General features: G+C 43.8%; 11 protein-coding genes across 12 annotated transcripts in view; 7 read left to right on the top strand and 4 right to left on the bottom strand.

Moving 5' to 3' along the window:
- Positions 1 to 21,807, bottom strand: part of LOC115762233 (spermine oxidase-like) — a 73,058-nt gene that overhangs the window by 31,621 nt on the left and 19,630 nt on the right. For both annotated transcript variants that reach the window (XR_004017799.1, XR_004017800.1), the window contains exon 3: positions 16,164 to 16,289. The gene's annotated coding sequence lies outside the window, so the exon portion shown is untranslated. The remainder of the gene's footprint in view (positions 1 to 16,163; positions 16,290 to 21,807) is intronic.
- On the top strand, positions 1,223 to 1,733 carry LOC115762346 (nucleoporin GLE1). The gene is made up of 2 exons (XM_030704513.1): positions 1,223 to 1,518; positions 1,583 to 1,733. Exons 1-2 carry the CDS (start codon positions 1,223 to 1,225, stop codon positions 1,731 to 1,733), a joined length of 447 nt encoding a protein of 148 aa, XP_030560373.1.
- Positions 2,777 to 3,128, bottom strand: LOC115762239. The gene has a single exon (XM_030704381.1). It carries the CDS (start codon positions 3,120 to 3,122, stop codon positions 2,820 to 2,822), a length of 303 nt encoding a protein of 100 aa, XP_030560241.1. The 5' UTR covers positions 3,123 to 3,128; the 3' UTR covers positions 2,777 to 2,819.
- LOC115762345 (pupal cuticle protein Edg-91) lies at positions 4,345 to 5,175 on the bottom strand. The gene is made up of 2 exons (XM_030704512.1): positions 4,958 to 5,175; positions 4,345 to 4,831 (listed from the first exon to the last, which is right to left on the bottom strand). Exons 1-2 carry the CDS (start codon positions 5,173 to 5,175, stop codon positions 4,345 to 4,347), a joined length of 705 nt encoding a protein of 234 aa, XP_030560372.1.
- LOC115762237 (glycine, alanine and asparagine-rich protein) lies at positions 8,590 to 9,321 on the top strand. Its single transcript, XM_030704379.1, has one exon. It carries the CDS (start codon positions 8,591 to 8,593, stop codon positions 8,987 to 8,989), a length of 399 nt encoding a protein of 132 aa, XP_030560239.1. The 5' UTR covers position 8,590; the 3' UTR covers positions 8,990 to 9,321.
- On the top strand, positions 10,760 to 11,256 carry LOC115762238. Its single transcript, XM_030704380.1, has one exon. It carries the CDS (start codon positions 10,775 to 10,777, stop codon positions 11,105 to 11,107), a length of 333 nt encoding a protein of 110 aa, XP_030560240.1. The 5' UTR covers positions 10,760 to 10,774; the 3' UTR covers positions 11,108 to 11,256.
- LOC115762242 (dirigent protein 10) lies at positions 12,657 to 13,481 on the top strand. The gene has a single exon (XM_030704385.1). It carries the CDS (start codon positions 12,747 to 12,749, stop codon positions 13,479 to 13,481), a length of 735 nt encoding a protein of 244 aa, XP_030560245.1. The 5' UTR covers positions 12,657 to 12,746.
- Positions 15,243 to 15,614, top strand: LOC115762344. Its single transcript, XM_030704510.1, has one exon. It carries the CDS (start codon positions 15,243 to 15,245, stop codon positions 15,612 to 15,614), a length of 372 nt encoding a protein of 123 aa, XP_030560370.1.
- On the top strand, positions 16,781 to 17,101 carry LOC115762343 (glycine-rich RNA-binding protein blt801). Its single transcript, XM_030704509.1, has one exon. It carries the CDS (start codon positions 16,781 to 16,783, stop codon positions 17,099 to 17,101), a length of 321 nt encoding a protein of 106 aa, XP_030560369.1.
- On the bottom strand, positions 18,411 to 18,815 carry LOC115762342 (DEAD-box ATP-dependent RNA helicase 7). Its single transcript, XM_030704508.1, has one exon. The coding sequence runs from the start codon at positions 18,813 to 18,815 to the stop codon at positions 18,411 to 18,413; it is 405 nt and encodes a 134-aa protein (XP_030560368.1).
- Positions 21,251 to 21,646, top strand: LOC115762341 (glycine-rich protein 5). Its single transcript, XM_030704507.1, has one exon. The coding sequence runs from the start codon at positions 21,251 to 21,253 to the stop codon at positions 21,644 to 21,646; it is 396 nt and encodes a 131-aa protein (XP_030560367.1).

The raw sequence follows: 21,807 nt of genomic DNA, 5'->3' as shown, positions 1-21,807 counted from the left end.
TAGTCGGGAGCTCCCGACTAGAACCTCTTACTTGTTTATTTATGAGCACAACAAAATAAGCAAAACAATTTGTGAGGTTAGCGTCGACAAGCTCCACAAGCGTATCCACCACGCCCATATTCACCATACATGTGGAATTCATATGAGCTCGAATTCCATTACGATCCGGATTGTTGTACACAGTTTAACTTATTTATTGGCACGACTAAGAAACATAAAATATTTTGTAAGGCTAGCGTCCATAATATCCATAGCCTCCACGATGTCCATGTCTGTGTCCACCATAACCGAAACCACCACGGCCATATCCACCATAACCGCCATATCCACCGCGACCGTAACCACCATAGCCGAAACCACCACGAACGTAACCACCATAGCCGAAACCACCACGACGACGACGACCAAATCCACCACAGCAGAAGGCTCGCGCCTCTCGATCGCCCTCGTTGGCATGTCCCTCGGGCTGATCGGCCAGATTCAGTAATGTTATCAGGCCATTATCCTGGACATTGTCCTGGGCACTATCATCCAACGGCAGGGCATAGCCGAGGGCCAGGCAAAGAGCTCCAACAAGCAGCACCAGGGTCAAACGCATCTTCAAGCCGTTCCTCTATTTGACAAACTTAATTTCCGTACTGATGCAATCTATTGCAATGCCAGCGCCTTTTATGGCAGATTCAGCTAGATTAATCGTTATTTCAGTTTCGCGGAAAAACGAATTATTTGATGGCGCATACAATTAATTAGTCTCGAGGGTGCTTTAAACCCTAAAAAGAATGCAAGCTCATTTCCTGCCGAGAGTTACTCTAAGACTAGCTAGGTTTAAAATCGAGTTAAAAGCTATCAATCGTTCCCTTTGTTTAAAAGCGCTAGCTAAAGCAATACATTCGCTTGGGGTTTGAACCTTCAAACCCTTCGATTCACAAGGGGCTTGTCGATATATGCCTCCAAGGCGGAGTAAACTCTCAACTTATTCCAATGAGGACGCTGCAAGCTGCTCACATCCTTCTCAAAGTGCTGCTGGGATTTGTCCAAGCTTAAGGATGTTGGTAGCCAGTTAACATTGAACTTAACATAATATTTAACATAGCCAGTTAACTTTGAACTTAACATAATATTTAACATAACCATTTCGAGTTAACATGCGTTATATCAAATGTTATGTTATGTTTCGTTGCCAAGGATTAGAGCCTGGCCAACGACCAAACAAAGTCACGGAATGCATGTTGCCGAGTTTCTTAACCGTACTAATCGACGCAATCGAAATACCCAAATAGAAGGTAAGGTGCAGCGGCGACTTGGAGAATATGCCAAGGATTTGGAGGAACGCCGCCGCCAACTGGCAGAACAGCTGCACAGCGAGGAGCGCCAGCTGGACGAGGAGCTGGCAGAGCTGATGCAGGCGCGTCTCGAAGCAGCGCAAAATCAGCGCATCGAATGGATTCAATTGCAGCTGATGCGAAGCGAGCAGGAAGAGCAGCAGCTGCTCCAGCTGAAGCAGCAGCAGCGCGAGATGTGGGTCAGCTGAGCTTCTAACTAGCTAAATAATACTAATCACTGTTTTTTCTCTCCCCGCCAGCGAAAACTCGGAGGAGCATCGTGAGTCGGAAACGAAGCAAATACTTTTGGAGACCAAGCAGGCGCAACTCTATCAAATTGAGGAGCGCAAGGAACTGCGCCGCCGGGCAGCCTACGTGGATTCCCTCTGGCAACAATACACAAAATATTAATACAAAAGTCGAGAACATTTGAAGCCACCCGCGACCGAGCGTAATTAACCTGCAACACGTGTCGGCATTCTATTTATTAACAATTAAAAATGCCAGTTTGATCAAAATATGCGAAACGGCCGAAAAAAAAAACGAATTAAAGTCCGAATACAAATAATTATCGAAAGTAAAATATATGAGAAATATTTGCACAGAAGTGGGCGTAGTTAATTGTTTGCACTCATCCCGTTTCGCCTTTGATATTTCGATAGCAACAACGAAGCAGGCTGCCTCGCTAGAATATACCCTGTAATCGTTAAATAATGCATAAGAGTGCTTGACATAGTCGCACATGTCTGCTAATTATATACCTTATGAAATATTTTTGACTGCAGGGTGGAACGAGTTCTATCTTAATAAACAAAGTTGAATTAAATAAAGTCATTCAGTTATAAATTTGGCCGGTTAAGAATTAGATTACTGCGTTTTTAAACTGAACCCGGTTTATTTTGTTTGGCCATAGCTTTCAGTAATGTATATACCAAATTATTAGAACAATAATGCATTATTCTAATTAGAATATAGACTCTTAAAGTGCGTTGGTTTATTTCCCAGATGTTACCCACAATTTTGTATTGACTCTATGCGATGAGATTGCACTTTTCAGTGCTGACAACGTCACAAAGTTGTGATTCCCTCGTCTAGTGCACTGTAAGCCAATTAACATGAATATGCGATAAGTGCTTGGGTAAGAATTTCAGCTGAGCCCCAGCAATAATGGATAAGCAAATTGTTGCAACTGTGACTAAGTGTTGGATAATGTTGTGAAATCTCAATTAGGCTACTTTGAGCTCACTATAAAATTTGAAATGCTAATCAAAAGATCAAACATTTTGTTGATTTAAATATCGTGGAAGCTAAAATAATTTTTAATTTATTGTACTTTGCCCTTCTTGGGGGTTAACTCTTCTGAACAAGCTATTCACATGATCTAGATCCGCGTATGAATGCTGGCGTTGCCACATAGTTAATATTCAAAGAACTAGACTATAAATTGCAAATTGATTTATTCAGCTTGACCTTGATGCATTTAATTTAAATTAAGTTTCACCACCAGTAGTGACGATAATGATGTCCCCAAGGATGGTAGTAAGGGCGATAGTAATAGGAACGATATCCCCAGGGGCTGAACCACAGAAAGCGTGCATTGCGTGCTCCTTCCTCTGCGTGCTGGCTGCCCATATCGGCGATATCCGTTAGGGTGGCCATGGAGTCCGCATTGTCCAATTGCTGCTGGGGCTCTGGCTCCTGCACGACAGGCGCCTGCTGCAGCTGCTCCTGCTCCAGCTGAGCTGGCCAGCCCCAGGACAAACTGAGACCTGCGATTACAAGCAAAATGCACAGCTTCATATTGAGAACTTAAACTTGAGAACTGAACTGTCTTCGACTTGTTAGCAAGTTGGCACTTTTATAGGTCGGTGGGTCTTGCACTTTGTGTTTTCAATTAGATTTATTTGCACCCATCGAGTTTCACAATTATGAGAAATTTTTCTTCGACAGACATCGAATGACTGGGCGTTCCACAGGGGTTTTTTTTAGAGTGCAGTGCAAACAAGGCTTGTTTGCTTCAAGCACACACGGCGAGGTACACAAATCAGTAGCGCTTAGCTCTTAGTTCAATAAAAAGCATTTCAATACTAAAATTAATCAATTAGCTGCCACTTGTTTGGCTTAAAATCGAGAACATACTTTTAGGCTGACCTAAAGAAAAGGGAATCGAATAGCCCTAGTCCAGCTTGTAGATATGCACATTTCATAAGAGACTTCAATCAAAAATAAAGCACTTTAATCATAAATTTTGATTAATTATTTGCCAGAGCTGAGAGCTCTTGAATATGAATCACTTTTTGGTTCATTGAACCCACTTTTGAAGAAAGGGGGGCCAGTCGCACAGCAAAATCAACAAAATTTGCAAGCAATTAAAAAAAAATGTGCTTAAACAAAGTCATGCACACAAAGCAAATTTCAAATCAACGTAAAATATCATTTTTTGTGAACAACAAATAAAAATGTAAATAAGACAACAAAGTTTCATTCACATTTGACAAAATGTTGCCGAAACTTTGAGTATATATATATATAGATATTGAGATTTGACCGAGTAAAATTTGGACAGTACACATGTTCACATGAATTTTGACCAGGAAAAAAGTTACCAGATTTATATCTCAAATTGATCTAGAGACCAAACCATGTACAAGGAGCCAAACCTCATGAAAATCGGATGAGATTTGACGAAGTTATGAGGTTGGGAAATTTTGACCTATCTCTAGGTACCTGAGGGTATAATTTTCACGTGTATTTTGACCCATAATAATGTTGCCAGATTTAGATCTTAATTTGATCTAGAGACAAAACCATGTACAAGGAGCCAAACCTCATGAAAATCGGATGAGATTTGACGGAGTTATGAGGTTGGGAAATTTTGTTCTATGCCAAACAGTTTTATATATAGAGATTTTATGTTTTTAATATAATTGAACAAACCTAAATTAAAAATACTTTGTTAATGAGATATTCTATTCGCATAATCGTAGACTAGTCTGTCAGCCAGTTCCATTCGGAACTAGATTCAGCCCAACAAGCCCAAGAGACCGCTCAGCGCCTGCGGATTGGCGCCTCCGGCAGCTCCGGCTGCGCCGCCGCCGCCATTGGCCACCAAGGGTCGCAAGCTGCTGCCCAGCGCTTGGCCCAGCAGGCCAGCCAGCTGCGCTGCCTGCGCTGTGCTGAGCTGTGAGCCAGCTCCAGCTCCAGCTCCAGCGCCTGAGCCAGCGCCGACACCAGGTGACACGCCCGCGCTCGGATTGGCGCTGATTGGCGGCACGGCTGTCGCGTAGCTGCCGTAGGAGGAAGGTCTGTTTCCATAATTATTGTTGTAGTTGTTGTAATTGCCGTAGTTGGGCCTGGAGCCGTAATAGTTGCCCGGATATTGCACGGGTCGCTGATAGCCGCCGTAGTTATAGTTGTAGCTGGGCCTGTAGAGGCCATAGCCCGGATAGCCATAATAGCTCTGAGCCGGGCCCGGATAGCCCAGACCCAAGCCAAATCCATAGTTGGGCCTGTAACCGTAGACGCTGCCATAACCATAACCAGGATAACCTCCGCCTACATATCCTCCGTATCCTCCTCCTCCGCCGCCGTATCCTCCTCCCCCTCCATATCCTCCAACTCCTCCTCCACCGTACGGATCCGACTGCGTGCCACTGCCCGCGCCAGCCGCCACCCCGCCTCCACTCACGCCGCCCAGAGGCGCCACTGGCGCATCGAACAATGGCCCCGCGGAGCCGAACAGCAGCGGCGAGAGCAGACCCAATGTGCGTCCCTGTGGACGCGGCTTGCTCCTCTGGCCACCGGCCAGGGCGAAGAGCACACTAAGAAGGCAGAAACGCGCCGGCAAATACATTCCGTTGGATTTAAGTCACGCCGCGGCACCTGACGACTGGCAACTAAAGTTGCTGTACATCGTCAAATTTAGTTTTATATGCTGGCTGAAGAAGCCACGCCCCTAACAACTGTTCTTGAGCATTTGGCCAAATATGTGACGGAAACTGGCAGACCTTCAGCGCATCCGAAAGTTGCCAAAATTCAGCGACAGCTCGCACGCACACGCAAACAAAACGCTGCTGAAACGTTACTAAAACGCGCCAATGTCGCGCCAAAGTCGCGTTGAAGTCGCGCCGGAGTCGCGGCAACGCGTCATGGACTGGTTCTGGTTCCATGCTTTCACGCATGCTCCAAAGACTGCAGACGCCTGACATTGACCTTGCTCAACGTTTTGGCAAATATTGACCAAATAGGTAACAATCAAAAAATAGCAAAATGCACAAGAAAGCAGAACGAAGATGATATACCCTGTAATGCTAACAGCTAAGCGTATAGAATAAAAGTTCGATCGAATAAGGCTTTGAAACGTATTGTTAGTATAGTAAAGCCCATAATTGATGGGCTTGTTCAATATATCTTGAAAAACAGAAAAGTTTTCCATATAATGTTATTATATGTTATTCCATGATATGCCCTACTATGCCCCTATAGACAAGCTTGCTAATTAGTATTTTTCTATAATTGAGATCGAAAGACAGACAGACTATCGATTAGTTTGTGGATATACTTTGACTTGATATTTTTTATTTCCCAATCTGTCCCACTCTGCACTTTATACACACTCGCACAAAACCAATATACCCCATCTGACCCACTTTGTAATGAGTGTAGGGTATATAAAAAACTGTTTCACACCGTTAACGCGTTTTTTTTTTGTAGTTTTTGTTAACTTCCGCGGGTTTTTCAAAAGTTTGTTTTTAGCTTTTAGGAAACTTGTTTGTTTTATAGGAATTAAACTTAAAGAAATCTTTAGAAGTCTATAATTGTATTTGCTTTCAATGGAATTAACTGAGTCGTTTTGGTAACAAGCAAAAAAATAAACAGAAACTTGGCCAAGAGCTGTAATTAAAGCTCAGCTCAGATATTTTATTTATCCAGTAGGGATTGATATTGTCTAAAAACTGAACCGATATTGTCTAAAACAAGTAAGAGGTTCTAGTCGGGAGCTGCCGACTACCCTGAACCCTCTTCTTCCAACATCAAATGCATATATATATTCTATTTTAGAAGCTATATGTCAAGTTTGGTGACTCTACCTCTTATTATTTAACAAAATTGACCAAAAAACATGACATCAATATCGATTTTTATCGATTGCTTGGAAACGGAGTAAGTTATCGATTATCGGAAACAAACTCGATCTGCGCGGGAACTAGGAGCATCTACATCTAATTTTCAAGTCTCTAACTCTTATAGGTTCTGAGATCCTTGCGTTTATACATACGGACGGACGGACGGAGAGACGGACAGACAGACGAACATGGCTACATCGACTCGGATATTGGTGCTGATCAAGAATATATATACTTTATGGCGTCGGAGATGCTTCCTTCTGCCTGTTCGATCGAGTGTAGTCTGTGACTGTGAGAAACCAATTAAAATCAATGTAATAAATTTGACATTTTTATTATCATGTGATCCCCCAATTATATTTAATAGTCGGTTGATGTAATGCGTCATTTAGGGCGCTGTTTAACAACCGGTTTTCGGTCTCATTAAATTGACTTACGTTTTGTTTACAATTCTTATCCTAATGTCAACTAGACGTCACAATATTTCATTAATTTCACAAAAAAGTGTGCGCACTGAGAGAAAATTTCAAGTTGATAATATTTGACATTTTAGTTGCAAAATTATGGAATATTTTTAAATTTGAATAGAAGAAAAAGTGAATAATTAAATAAGATCAAGCAACTGGACTATTGCCAGAGCCCAAAATTATGCAACAATAATAAATTGTGAAATCTGCTTTAAAAGGGCATCACAAATATTTTTGTATCGCCAATTTCTGCTTTTAAACATATTTAATTTAGGAGAGACTCCTGAGAAATTAGTTAAAGTCATAAAACAAACATTTAGTAAATATTCTCAAACTGAACTATATTAAATACACCTCAATTAGATTATTTGATTAGCTTGGCTTATTAGTTAGCTTCGGCTGATCTACTGCTAATCCTCTCATTAGGCAGACACTTGTTTTAAGTAAAAAAGAAAATAAAAACCAATTAACTACTTTTAACAAATGTGCAATTTATGTCTGTGTCGAAACACGTTGCCTTTTATTGTGCCCGAATAAAAAATGATATAAGTAAAATTCTGATCTTTTACTGCGCAGTTCGGCAAACACTTTGAAAGGTCAGTAATCCGAGCTCTTAACAAGTTTTTAATAATTTTCGATTGCCTCTCGACGCAGGCATACCGAAAAGAGGAAGAAACGGCACGTCGAACTCTAAATACCCTGCAGAAGCTGGGCCTAGAAATGGTTTTATAAGAAGACTTCTTTCTTTCCGATTATTCGCATAGGAGTCACATAATATAGTACCTCAATCTGATATCACTTTGCAGTTATTTTAAAAGAATTCTCAAGTCTGGACTGATTCTTCCAATGTGATATAGTAGCCCAGTTAGACTCCTAAATATTTCAAACCAAAAAGTTGCTCATAAAAGAAAAATCTTCAATTCAGAAAACCTATATCTTATAGGGTTACGATCTGGCCGAGCCTATGCAAAGCCTTCTCTTTATATGCATTACACACTTCGTGAGATTAATAATACCTTTAACAAGGGCATAAAATGTGTATAGAATATGTGTGCTCAACACCCAAATACCCTATAAAATATATTTAATAAATATGTATATTATTTTCCGTGCATATCAGCTGCTGCAAAGCTTGTTGCCATGTTCTACTTTAGATAAGTAACCCAGTTTAACTGCTTTGTCTTGGCTTTAAGGCGAGTCCGACCACCTTCTTGCTGACATTTCTTATAGGGTATTAGAAGAGTGAGTCCCCCACGTGAAGTGGCCAAGTGTTTTGTTTATAGAAACAGTGTGAGAAGTTAACAACAAGCTGCAACAATGTAGGTCTTTGGCTCTAGGCCAACATGACAAATGTATGCGAAAAGTGAGCGTGGGGGGGAGTGAAGGGCTAAAGATGTTGCGGGGGGGATGGGCAGCAACCAAATTGTTAGAGCGCCTTGGGGGTTCGGGAATTACGTTGGCCGCGTGAAGTCATCGAAAGCAGAAAAACAGAAAAACAAAATAATGATAGATGCTGGAGCTAATGATTCGTTTTGGCAGGATGAGCCAATCAGAATCACATGGCAGTTCTGTGGTTCCGTGCGGTGCATCCCCGCGTGGCCAGTCAAAAAGTCGACGACTATAAAAGATCTCGGCTCGCGATCGACCCCAAATAGAAGCAATTGTTAACCCAAAGATGAAACAGTTTGTGGTGCTAGCCTTAATCAGCTGCCTGGCCTTGGCCAGTGTCTGTGCCCATCCGCTGGAGCCAGTCGAGCAGCAGCTTACACTCGAGCAGGTGGACGCTCCGGCCGGCAATGATGCTGACGGAGTGCGTCTTGCACGTCACTTTGGCGGCGGCGGCGGTTTCTGCTGCGGCGGCGGCGGCGGCTTTGGACGTCCCGGCTTTGGCGGCGGCGGCTATGGCGGTTATCCGGGCGGCGGCTTTGGCGGCGGCTATCCCGGCGGCGGCTTTGGCGGCGGCTATCCCGGCGGTGGCTTTGGACGCCGCGGCGGCGGCGGCTTTGGTGGCGGCAGTGCTTCAGCCTCTGCCTCGGCCTCAGCCTCAGCTAGCGGCAACTTTTATGGCAAATAGGCGAACTTGATGTAAAATCAAAACAAATCACAATAAAAAACAAAAAACGAAAAAACGAAAAAACAGACAAGCGCGCTTTTGAGACACAAATATGAAATGTTGACGCCTTCTGGCAGCCGGTTTTGCGCTCGAAAAACAAATAACAACAAAAATAGCATTAACAATAATACTATTAATCAAAAAATAGCTGCCAAGTGCGAAGATTTGATTTTTTTTTTAACGCACTGCAAAATAATGTAAGACCCAGAAATATTCCAACGGGTTGCTCAAAAAATTCCGTTGACTTCAATTAAAAACTGCCCAAAAAAAAATATATAACGTAATACTCATCAAATAAAATCGGATGTGCGAATTATTTTTCGGGGCCTGGCTTAAAAAGCGAAACTGAAACTGAGACTTTTGTCAAATATGCTCAGACAGAATCGAATTTACCAGTTTTACAGCTTGAAATTATTTATTCTCCAGCCAAAAGAAACAAAAAAGTGATAAATGATTTAATTAGTCCGAAAGTTTTTCGGGCTAAGCAGCGTAATAAATAAAACTGACTAAATAATTGGTTTTTGATTGAAATTTTCAAGCTAAATTATTTATTTGCCAAAGGCCATTAAATTACCATTAAATAGAAACTGATTCAAATGGGTTTGTTCTGAATATAACAACTTTTTGTTGTTGCTTTTCTCCGGCAAATAATAGTCAGACTTAGGTATGATTAACCTTTTCGAACCTTTTGAACCCTTTTGACAAATAAAGCAAGGGCCAATCTATGTCAATCTATTCGATTCACTTTTATAAAAATATATAGATATTCACCCAAAAAATATACATCTATTTTTAGAAGTAAAAAGAATGGATTGACATTAAAAGATGGACATTGAAGACATTCCCCGACTAACAACAAAAATATTCATGCAAATATTTTCCACACTTGCAAAGCGAAGTTTCCTCTTTTGTTGTTGTCTATAGAAACTGTGCCTGTTGGCTCCTGGCACGGGAACAAACAGCTCAGGTATGCCGCCGGAATGATTTACTTAATAATAAAGCGGCGCTGATTCATGAATAATTAGTTAAATCAAATATTATGCACTTGGCCTAATGAGAGAATTACACGGAAATAGCTGAAACTTGGGGAATGTGATTCACATAGTATATATGCATAGCCTTTTACTCCCATAGTAAAAGGCTAATTAGCGCCTAATTGTTTTTATTTGCGAGAAATGCACTTCGCGGCAATGCAAATAAACACAATGAACTATACTTAGTTTCCACAAAAACAAAAAAAAGCCCATATTTGGCAATGCAGTTAAGATCTCTAAGCGAAACCAGATGCCAGACTAAATTTAACTATATCTAGCTGTTGACTCATTCGCAGGGTTTCGAGCTGCGCCTACCGCAACAAAATATATAAGCAACCACAAATTAGGAGCTCATAAATGCCGAGCTTATGGATCATCTCTCGCTGGGTTTGACGTAATATGGAACACCCCCTAAACGCCGCCTGGGCGGAAATGTTGTATGCGTTCGTTCCGGGGTGCTAATCGAATGGAAAGATGCGCAACGAAACTGGAATAAGTGCTTCGACTGGAGCGTTGTCTGTCTGCCATATTAATTAGCGCATAGTGTGAAATGTGAATTGATGTATAAAACGAGCGGAACGCCTACTGAAACGGCACAGAACCCCAAGGAACTACAACAGCAGCACATCAGCAGCAGCAACAAATCCGCCAGTTAAAACAATTCTCCAATTAAAGATATTCTCCCACACACACACACACACACACACACAACATGAACTACAGCTGGATATTCGCTCTCATCCTGGCCACATTGTGCCTGTCCCAGGCAGCGCCTCTTAACAATCCCTACCAGGCCATCAGCTCGCCCAGCGACATCAGCGGACAGCCTGTGCGCACAAAACGCGGCAGCTATCAAAATGATTATTACATCTGTTATCCCAGCAGCGTTGTCTATGGCTATCATCACAACAATCCCAGTTCCCCGGACGGACATCGTCGCTCCGATGCGCCGGAGCAACGTTTTCTCGGCTACGACTCCTACGAGGCGCGCACAAATCGTGCGGATAGGGAACGCGCCGCCTACACAGACAGCTTTGGCAAATAATTTACGGATTTCTAAAACTATCACAACTCAAACTAGACGTAATATATATGGACTATATATTATAGTTAAGGCATTCGCACAGGTGTAGCTGTACATAGTATTTATTTATACTAACTATTTATTGTTTTATATAATATATGTTAATAGCACAGAAATGAAAATGAACTGCATTTTTTTTACGGGTTTTACGGCTACGACATTTAACCTGTTATTCTGAGCCGGCAACAAAATTAAAGAGAATTAAATAAAGATAAAGATCAAGAATATGATACAATGCCTTTTCTATACTCTTTTTACAGACACTTTCAGAAGCGAGATATATCTCTGCGTGTCATAGTCCCTAAAGTGAGACCAAGGTATTCACAAAGTGAAATATTCCCAATCCAAATTCCTAAAAGCACACACACTTTATGAGAGACTTATTGCCCAAGAGTCTCTAGCATAATAGCATAAAATCATATATAAATTAAATTAAGAGAAAGTGTCCAATATGAAGACGTAACACACTTTATGAGAAACGTATTACCCAAGAGCATCTAGCTATTTATACCTGTATAAGATTTAAGAGAAAGGGTTCAATATAAAGACTTGAAACACATTTAAAGTGCACTCTTCTTTCTGGCAAGACGCTTTCTAAAGAGACGTGGAATTAGAGGAGTCCGAATGCGGAGATGATTGCGAGGATCTCATCTTTAGACTTAGTCGTATTGTAAGTTTGCACATAAGTTAAATTAAAGTCACTTAGTAAAATTAAAATAAAGCAGACAGATGTTAAAAAAAAAAATCTTTTTTTTGAATACTTAAAGCCTTCAATTGTTAGGTCTTAACAAGCCTTAGAATGATTTATGATTATAATTTTTACAATATGAGCACAAAACACGCGATTAGCTGCAAAGCTTAGGCGAAGCTTCATTAAATATATTGACATTTATATATTAACAAAATATATGTGCATTAAACAAAAAATTCAACCAAACTGTGCATAGTCCATTAATTTTTCAGAATGTTTTCGAGTCTGCATGCGAAACAAAAACAAGTTTGTTGCCTAAGTCTTTCGTTTTCCAAAGCAATCAAAATGTGTGCTTACAAGCTTTAAACTATAACTCAACTCAAATGATGTAATTTAACCAGAACATTTGCCAATCATGAGTCACGAGACAATTAAATTTGCCAGCATACTTTCAGGCATGCATGCGATAAATCAAAACAAGTTCGTTGCCTGAGTCTTTCGTTTTACAAAGCAATCAACTGAGCAAAAACTACGCTCGCATTTCACTTTGTTCAATTCACCACAGCGCAGATTTGTGACGAAAATAAAATAAAAACCAATTTTCTGCCCAGCCGCCGTCTGAGACATTTAGCACCTTATTTGCGGTTGGCATTAGGCAAAATGTGCGAATTGTTTATAAAGAGATTACAAAACCCAGAAACTGAGCGCGACTTCAAATTTTGTAGTTTTTTGTAAATTTTTTTTTTTTTTTTTGGCTACTGTCATAAAAACGTAAAAACTCACTTTGGTCAGATTTTTATGAGCCAAAAAGAAAACCAATTGCAATATAGAAAGTTTCCGCCAGCCTCGCATAAAAGCCGACTCCAGCGTGCCGGAAGCAAACAGTTCACCACAACAAGAGTTAGCACAATGAAGTCTATCGCCCACAAGTCGTCCTTGCTGCTGCTGCCGCTGATTGCCGTGCTGCTGCTGAGCAGCTGCCAGGCGCAGCCCGTGAATGCCGAGGCACGTGAACAGCGACAGCTGAAGTCCAGCCCGGCAGCTGCTGCGGAGGCGGATGTCAAGATGCTGGCGGCGAGCACGGCCAATATGACGCCCGCTTCCATGCCCATGGCCGGCATGATGGCCATGAGTCCCATGGCACTGGGCGGAGGCGTCAACATGCAGCTGGCACAGTATCCCGGCTATCAGGCCGGCTTGATGCCATTCCTGGGCCTGAACGGACTGCCTGGAGCTGGCCTGCAGACGAGCATTGCCAGCGGCTATCCGGGCGAGCCGGGCATGGGCTTCGGTCTGGGCGCAGGTGCTGGCGCCAACCCTGGCTTCGGACTAGGCGCGCCCACAGCTGGCTTCGGCCTGGGCACATCCACAACTGGCTTCGGCCTGGGCGCACCCACAGCTGGCTTCATGTACGGCAATCCCTTGTACGCAAATCCTCAACTGGGCGCCGGCTTTGGCCCACAGCCCACGCTGGACAACTTTGCGGCGCTGAACAACATCATCAACATGCAGGCTGGAGGACTATATGGCCAGGTGGCTGCCGGGCCAATGCCCGGCTACTTTGGAGGCATGGCCGCAGGAATCGATGGAGGCAACGGGCTGCTGGAGCGTATGAAAATGCGCAGCTATGCGCCCGGCTTCTAATTTATTTCCAACAATTTGCATAAATTATTTATTTTATTTATTTAGCTAAATATATATTGCACGAACATTAATTGTACTTTTTGCCGCCCATTGTGGCCCACTGGAAGAGCTTCATGCGCTGTTGCTGTTGTTGTTGTTGTTGCAGTTGTTGTTGTTGTTGCAGTTGTTGTTGTTGCTGCAACAACGGTTGCTGCCACTTGGGCGGCGTCGCCGCCCGCTTGGCGGACAGCGTATAGGCACCTTTGCCTACGAAACGCGTTGGCAACGCCCCGAGCCGCATATTGTAGCTTGGAGGCAGGCGCAGACGCGCCTGTTGCGCCACAGCGCTGGCCAGGATGAGGCACAGCCAGACCAGCAGCAGCAGCAGCGAAAATTTGTGGCACATCTTGTCTAGAACTTCGGTCGCGTACTGTGGCCACAACTCCGGCCAGCGGCTGCTTTTATGCAACCGTTCGCTGTGCCACTTTTGGCGCATCGTGCCACACATGCCACACAGTTGTTGCCGCTGCTGCAACGAGGCTGTGTGTCAATTGCTGTTAGTCGAAAGTGGGCTAACTGGGACTTGGGATTTGGCCACTGCCACAGCTCCCGCTGCCCTCGTGCTGCCGTTAACTGGTTTCTCTACTTGCGCATATTTCACAGTCTTCCGAAAAGGCCACACTCGCTAATTGCACTGCCAATCGGAGTCGGACTCGCTGTCTGAGTCGGTGTCAAGTGCAAGGCAACGGCGACTCGAATCGGTTAAGTCGTGTCTTCAAGCTCAAGTGTTGACCAGCTAACCCGAAAGAGTTGTGCACACACAAACACACATTATACCTATGTCAACTGTAAAGGCAGCAATTTGTTAGTCACTTGGCAATTGGCTCTTTCACAGTCGACTACCTCGTTTAGAAAGTGAAATTTAGGGTCCCATTGTTCGTCGACTCACAATGACACATGTTGTTTTACACGGAAACATTAGCGCGCAACAAAAACATAAAGCGACCCATTGCGAAACTCAATGGGTCTCAGTGTAGCCTGTAGATAAGATAGGCACGGATAGGAATTGTGCGCTGAACTACCTGAGCTTGAGTTTAGGTAGGGTATGTGCTTAAAGGGTAGACGCGGCCACAACGTGGAAAAGTTCCGACGCCGCGGAATTTCTTCTAATTTCGAATAATATAATTTAAAGTATGCGACTTCGGAGCGCTGAACTAAAAAACGAGAAGTCGCTAGTTCAACTCCATTAAATGTAAGCCGGGCGACTGCTCGCAAATTCTTCGTATTTCTTATAATAGAATTTAAGGTACGCGAATTCTGAGCGTTCAACTAGCAAGCGAGAAGTCGCTGGTTCAACGAATTTGAGCCGGGCAACGTCACGTAATTTCTTCTAGTTTCTTGTAATTGAATACACTTATGATTGATAACACTTTTGTTGTTGTATGACTATTGAATTGAGAGAATGGAAAACTGGAACACACACCATTTTTGTTGTTGACCTGCGCAACATTTTTAACTTAAACACAACTGTGTGTGTGTGTGTTTGAGTGTGAGTGCGTGTGCGAGGCAGGTATGGCACAGATAATCTGTAAATGCTCTTAAAGCCATGTGAAGCATGCAAACGGTTTTTGGTCTATTTGTAGAAGATATTGTTGCATTTGCCCAGAGCTGAGCTGTGAGGGTAATCCAGAGCCCCGAGCAGGCCATATAAGACGCGATGCAGAGCAGGCCAAGTGCAACAGTTTCTAGTTTAGACGCGAGGCAAGTGGGACACACATCGAAATGCGCTGTGCATTTGTTGGAATTATTTACACATCGGCAACTTGCTGCTGTTTGTGGCTATTGCCACTGCTGCCGCTGCTGCAACAGGGCGAGGCAATGCCCTGGTGGCGCCACAACAACAACGACGCCAACTACGATGCCAGCCTGGATCCGTTGGTCTGGTCGCGTGCCTTTGTCCAGGACACGGTGCGCAGGCCGCGCATCAGCCAGCTGGAGGCCGCCGAGGTGCCACAGCTGGACAAGCACAGGCGTCGCTGGTGGAGCGATAACAAGTTCCACAACAACAACCACAACAAGAAGAGGAAGAAGAGCTACAAGCAGTATGTGCGCAGACATCGCAAGCGTCTGCTGCTGCGCCAAACTAGATGTTAAGCAAATCAACTGCCAATTAGCACAATAAAACATTGCGACAGGCTACAAAAAATGCACAAAAAATCGAATCGTGTTAAAACTAGCTTTGTTTTTAAACGTGCCAACAACTGAGGAACTGCAGCTCCAACAGGGGGCGAAAGCAGGCCCAAACAAGTTCTACAATTGCAACAAACATAGCTCCACTCTAGTTGCCCGTCTTGCAACTAACCGACTTAGCTAAAGAGCTTTATGACAGCTTCCATATATACATATACATATATAACTATAACTATTTGTTGCTGATAAGGTTTTTCTTAGATGTAAATAGTATAAATAAATGGACCTGGTTTATTTACCAAATCGATAGTCAAACAGAAGACGTCTGTTGCTAAGGTCAATTGGATTACGTTTCAAGACCAAATCTGGCCACGAGCAGGCGGTAAAAACAACGGCAAACATTGATGTAACTGGCAGCTAAAGACCTAAGCAAACTCCAGACCCAGCCAGAGCCAGAAGCTAACCCAACCCAAACGAACTTTGGTTCAAAATGAAAATAAAGCTAGCACTTACCGACTGTGAGATGCGCTGTGTTTTCAGTGTTAAACAACAGCGTTAATAGTGTTTCTTATTATAATCAGTAGAAGGTCAGAAGATCGGAAGATACAAGCCTTATACAACATTTAAAGTCCAGTTTTTCTGGAAAGACAATTAAGAAATATATGATTATAAGAATATACAATAGAACTTTTATGCTATTTAAATATAATAAATGTAATGTAATAAATGCTTATATGTAGTTTCTTTCGTAAATTCGAATTGAATTAAGAAAATTTGCCGAATTTGTTACACTTTCTATATAAGTTGTATATATCTTAGATTGAGTCGCGCCCAATTTTGTTCAGTGTACAATCGAAGATGACACGCACTCGATATACTCTCTTCGCCCGGTTGGAGTACAGCGCATAATCAGTCAAAAAATCAATGAATGAAAGCACATTTTTGGTATGAGAAGCAAGTAAAGTTGCAAATTGTGGACACACGCAATTAGCAGCTACACGCACGAGCCGCGCCCAGAGCAGAAGAAGCTGATCAGAAGCAATGTGTCCCTCTATATATAGGCATGTATCTGTCGCATTTGCAGATCAAGTACAAATCGGCCAACAGCTCAACTAAAACCAAAAAAAAAAATGAAATTTAACGTGCTGAGTCTTCTTTTCCTGCTGCTGACCCTGAGCGGCAGCTGGGCAGCGCCTGTGGAGCCGCTGAGTCTGCTGGATGTGGACTTGGATGTGGAGCAGCAGCCGTTGCCGGAGGCGGAGAGCGTGCGTGTGGCACGCGGCCTGGGACTGGGCGGCTTTGGCGGCGGCCTGGGCGGCAAGTTTGGCGGCTTCGGTGGCTTGGGACTGGGCCATGGCTTTGGCGGACACGGCTTTGGTGGCGGTTTTGGCGGACATGGCTTTGGAGGCGGCCTGGGCGGCTTCAAGGGACTCTTCAACAAAAATTTCTAATGCCTAGGCTTACATTTATATTTTTATTGCTCGTAAACAAATTCTAGTATTAATTGTAAAACTCAAAAGTTTTGTGTTTGATAAATGGGATTCAAAGCGCCGTAAAACTGCAGCTCAGCATCCGACTCGATCGCAGGCGTTGTGCTGCGTAGATGTGGGCGTGGCCGTTTGGTGGTGCCGCGCCAGTGACCTATGACCTCACGCACTTGACCCACAAGGCCGCGCCACAGATTCAGCGATGGCTTGTGCGCTGCAAAGTGATGGGAAATGGGGTTTATTTAGCTGCAAAGTTAACTGTGCAACTTTAAGGCCTACCCGTAGCTGGTGGCGCCACCTGAGCATCGTACTCCAGCTCATCCAAGGCAGAGACAAGGCCACACAGCAGCAGCAATAGGCAAATCACGCGCAACATTTTAAGCCCAAATCAAAACTAAGCCAAGTCGAACTCATTTATAAGCACAACTCTTCGATGGCACTTGACCACTTTCCCATCATAAAACGCGGGCACTCCTCAGCCCAATGATGCATAACAAGTGAGCTCTTGGCCAGTGAGAACGACCAGGAGCTACCCTGTAGCCAGCCTAACATATCAGCTTTGTATGTACCTTTGCATATGCATACAAAAATTAACAGGAAATCAATTGTATCTGCTTAAAAATCCTCGAGTCATGCTTAAAAAGCCGCAGCTTCAGTCCGATAATTATCGATTTTGGGCAAGTGCGGCTATCGATCAGTTATCGAACACATATCGATCATACGAGAAATTGTCTGTTTAATTTAAAGTGATTTTCACAGACATATATATTTATTAATTGATATATATATATAATATGTATACATTTGATGGGCTTTGAGATGTGTGCTATTGGCCAGTGAGATCGACTAGGAGTTACCCAGTAGCCAACATACTCTGTAGGTACATCTACCCTATGCCACTAGCTCATACATTCTTTGAGTAATGCTTAAATGCAGTTCAAAGCCGATAATTATTGATTTTGGGCAAGTGAGCTTATCGATCAGTTACCGATAAGTTATCGATCAGGTATCGATTAAACAAGAAAGTGTTTGTTAAGTTTAAACTCTTTTGCACTGATCTATATATCTATTTATATACATATAGTATACATTTAATGTGCCTTTACATAAATTTGCACCACATCAAACTCCTTTTAGCCACTTTCTTACACGTACAGGGTATAAAAACTCACATCAATTGCTCAAACAAACATAAAATCACACATTTATTGCTGTGCCGCACAATGGGAATATCACAAATCGAAATCAACTGCCAAAAGAAATGGCAAAAACTTTAACCATAGTAGCCGCCGCCGAAGCCACCAAAACCGCCACCAAAACCACCGTAGCCGCCACGGACACGGGTGCGCGTGACAATCCGCGTGCGCTGATAGCCGCCGCCAAAGCCGTAGCCACCGTAGCCGCCGTAGCCGCCGCCAAAGCCACCAAAGTAGGGCGGCGGCGGTGGACCAAAGAAGGGCGGCGGCGGGCCACCAAAGTACTGACGCACCTTGCGCGCGCCCTGCTCCGCAGGAGCAGCCGCATCAGTACTCGCATCCACATCCGCCTGCGCATTGTCTCCGGCAGCCAACAGCTCTGCGGGCAGCGCCTTTGACTCCTCCAGCTCGAGCTGCTCCGGCTCCGCACCGCCGAGCACCACACAGATGCAGAGCATTAGGCAGATCTTTGAGTATTCCATTCTATTCACAGCCAGAACCGAATAAAAGTGCGCTGTCAGCGGCGCTTTAATTTATAGCCAAATATTTGGCGGCTTAAAGCTATTGAAAGCGGGAGTTCAATGGCATTTTTGGATTGTCATTGAAAGGTTTGTTTTTTATATTTCTTCTTTTTTTCACAATTATTTTGCCGCACCACAAAAGCCAAAACTAATTATTGTTGGGAGCAAAAAGCGAGTGCTTAAGTTGTTTACTTGAAATTGAACCAATCTTCGGCCGAGCACAAAGTGCTATTGATGGATGCGGAAGTCTGTGCGAACGTGCACAGTGGAATGGAGGCCTAGAGCAGCAGTCAAAGTAGCTAAATCCAATGTTGAAAATAGCTAAATATAGCTACATTTTTTTTCTGAGCAAATCGGCAAAAGGAGATGTTCAAGAAAAGGGCTAAATGGGCTTATAATTTTGAATGCTTACAGCTGAGAATATCTGAGAATAGTCTAACTTAGCTAGAAAAAAGCTGAATTGACAATAACTATCTATAGATAACCAGCTTTTAGTTAGTTAACCAATGTTAAAATCAGCTAAAACTAGCTCAATTAATTTTCTAAACAGAAATTAGCAAGAAAACAAACAGGAGATGCCCAAGAAAAAAGCTAAATGGGTTTATACTTTTAGCTGCTTCCAGCTGAGCATCTCTGAGCATAGCCTGACATGGCTAGAAAATAGCTAAAATGGCAACAATTATCTATAGATAACCATCTTTTAGTTAGTTAACCATCCCATACACCCGCATATGTATCTTTAGTCTCTTATTTTCAACACACATTCTACTCAAATACGCTCATATTCCACGCGCCAATTCACTCTAAAGCGAAATTGGAAACTGCCGTCTACTCCAATTGAAATTCACGGCTCGCTCTTAAGCACAGCTGCCGCTGATCTTTTCATAAAAAAAGCACTTGGAGACTGCACATTAAAGAGCTGATATTTGTTTGGTTTTATTTAGCTTGAGTTATGACAACATAAGCAAACAAATAGCGCACAAAATGTAAAATGAAGCTGGAACAAAGGCAAACGCTCAGCTCTAAAGAAACTGCAGCATCATCAAGTCAAGACACACAGATATTTATCCACAATTCGAAACACTTTAGTTCATTATTGGTTTAGACTTGAGTTTTTATTCAGCCCAAAAAGCCGCCGCCAAAGCCGAATCCTTTGAACTTGGCGAAACCAATGCCGCCGCCCACAAAGCTGCCACCACCGAGGCCTCCTCCGTAGCCACCTCCGTATCCCCCTCCATAGCCACCTCCGTAGCCACCTCCATAGCCCCCTCCGTAGCCAAAGCTGGGAATCGTTTGGACTGTCGAAATGGTTGAGACCACAGGCACCGTGGTGATAACAGGCACCGTGCTTATAACGGGCACCGTTTGTATGGCAGGTGCCGCAAGGTAACCACCGCCGCCGCCCACAAAGCCACCGCCCACTATGCCGCCGCCGACGCCGCCAATGTGGCGCGTTTTGCGCACAAGTTCAATGGGCGTGGCCGCCAACAACTCAACGAGAAGTGCCAAGATCAGCATGTAAACCGTTTGTCGTCGCATCTTGGGCTCAACTACTGAATTGGCCCCAACCCAAGTCGGGTTATTTATGCAAATTAATTAGTGGGCCACGTCTGTTTGGGGCTCAGCCTTAGCTTTGGCCTGTTTGCGCTAACAATTCACAAATCGTAGGACGTCAAAATTCCCCAAGTCCATGTTCGTGGACAACTCGAAATGTGTTTCCCATCATACACTGAGAGCAATCTCGTATTAATAAATGGAAACAGTTTAAGACTTCACTTATCCTAGTTCTGGAATACCTCTGTTGAATACTATACTATATAAGTAAGACCAGCGGGTGTTACCCGGCTTTGCCCGTGGCCCGTATAGAATAAATTCCCTCGGACGGTAAACAATAAACTTTCATACATTCGTTTTCCGCTAATTTAGCACTGTTGCGGGTGGAATTTCCCAAATAGCTGAAACACGCGCTTTACGCTCTTTTTCCACAAATGCGGGTGGAATTTGTGGAAACCCCGTTTTAAAGTGCACATGCAGCACATAAGGTAACTACAGTGAAAATTTCAGCTTGAGTTTGGTCAATCAGTCAATCAGTCAGTCAGTCAGCCAGTCAGTCAGTCAGTCAATCAGTCAGTCACTTTTATATATAGAGCTTAACAAATTGGAATATTTTCCTCAGTGTACAGTTCACACCTGATCAGCAGCTATCACAACTGAGTGAAGGTCAGCCCCGGCCACGTGCATGGCGACGCCTTGGTTAATGCGTGTACAAACACAGCATAGGTGTCGGGATTTTTGGAGATCTGCTGCATGACGCACCGCACCACACCGAGCGGCATAAAAACGCGAAGGCCTACGCCGCCGGCGTCAGACAACGTGCTCAACTCGACCTGGTCAAGATGAGTTGCTATCTGCAAGTGCTGCTGATCTGTGCTGCTGCGCTGGCAGCCCGCGCCCTGGACATTGGTCTGCAGCAGGTGCCGGTGGTGCAACAGGTGCCAATTGTGCAGCAGGTGCCCATCATACAACAGCAGCCACAGGCGCTGGGCTTGGCCGCACTGGGCGGCGGCGGCGGCTTTGGAGGCGGCTTTGGCAGCTATCGCGAGAGCTATCGCATCAGGGGGCGTGCCTTTGGTGGAGGCGGCTTTAAAGGCGGCCTGGGACATGGCCTGGGCGGCGGCGTCGGAGGGTTTGGCGGCGGCGGCTTTCGCGCACGCTACGACAAGAAGGTGGTCGGTGGCTTTGGCGGTGCCGGGGTACTTGGTGGTGCGGGCGGCGCTGCGTTACTTGGTTAAAATTGAAGTGTTAAGTCTATGTTAAATGTATGTTAAGTTCATGTGCCTATCAAATAAAACTTCAAATTGAAATGTTACGTTTATGTTAAATTTATGTTAAGCTCATGTGTTTAGCGTAATGGGACACCCTGTAGCTTTGATTGTGCGGAGTGTTAAGTTTA

This window comes from Drosophila novamexicana, unplaced genomic scaffold (assembly GCF_003285875.2).
Source record: "Drosophila novamexicana strain 15010-1031.04,08,12 unplaced genomic scaffold, DnovRS2.1 tig00000564-arrow-pilon, whole genome shotgun sequence".
NCBI lineage: Eukaryota > Metazoa > Arthropoda > Insecta > Diptera > Drosophilidae > Drosophila > Drosophila novamexicana.
The sequence above is the reverse complement of the archived record's forward strand: the minus strand, read 5'-3'. Positions and strand labels throughout refer to the sequence as shown.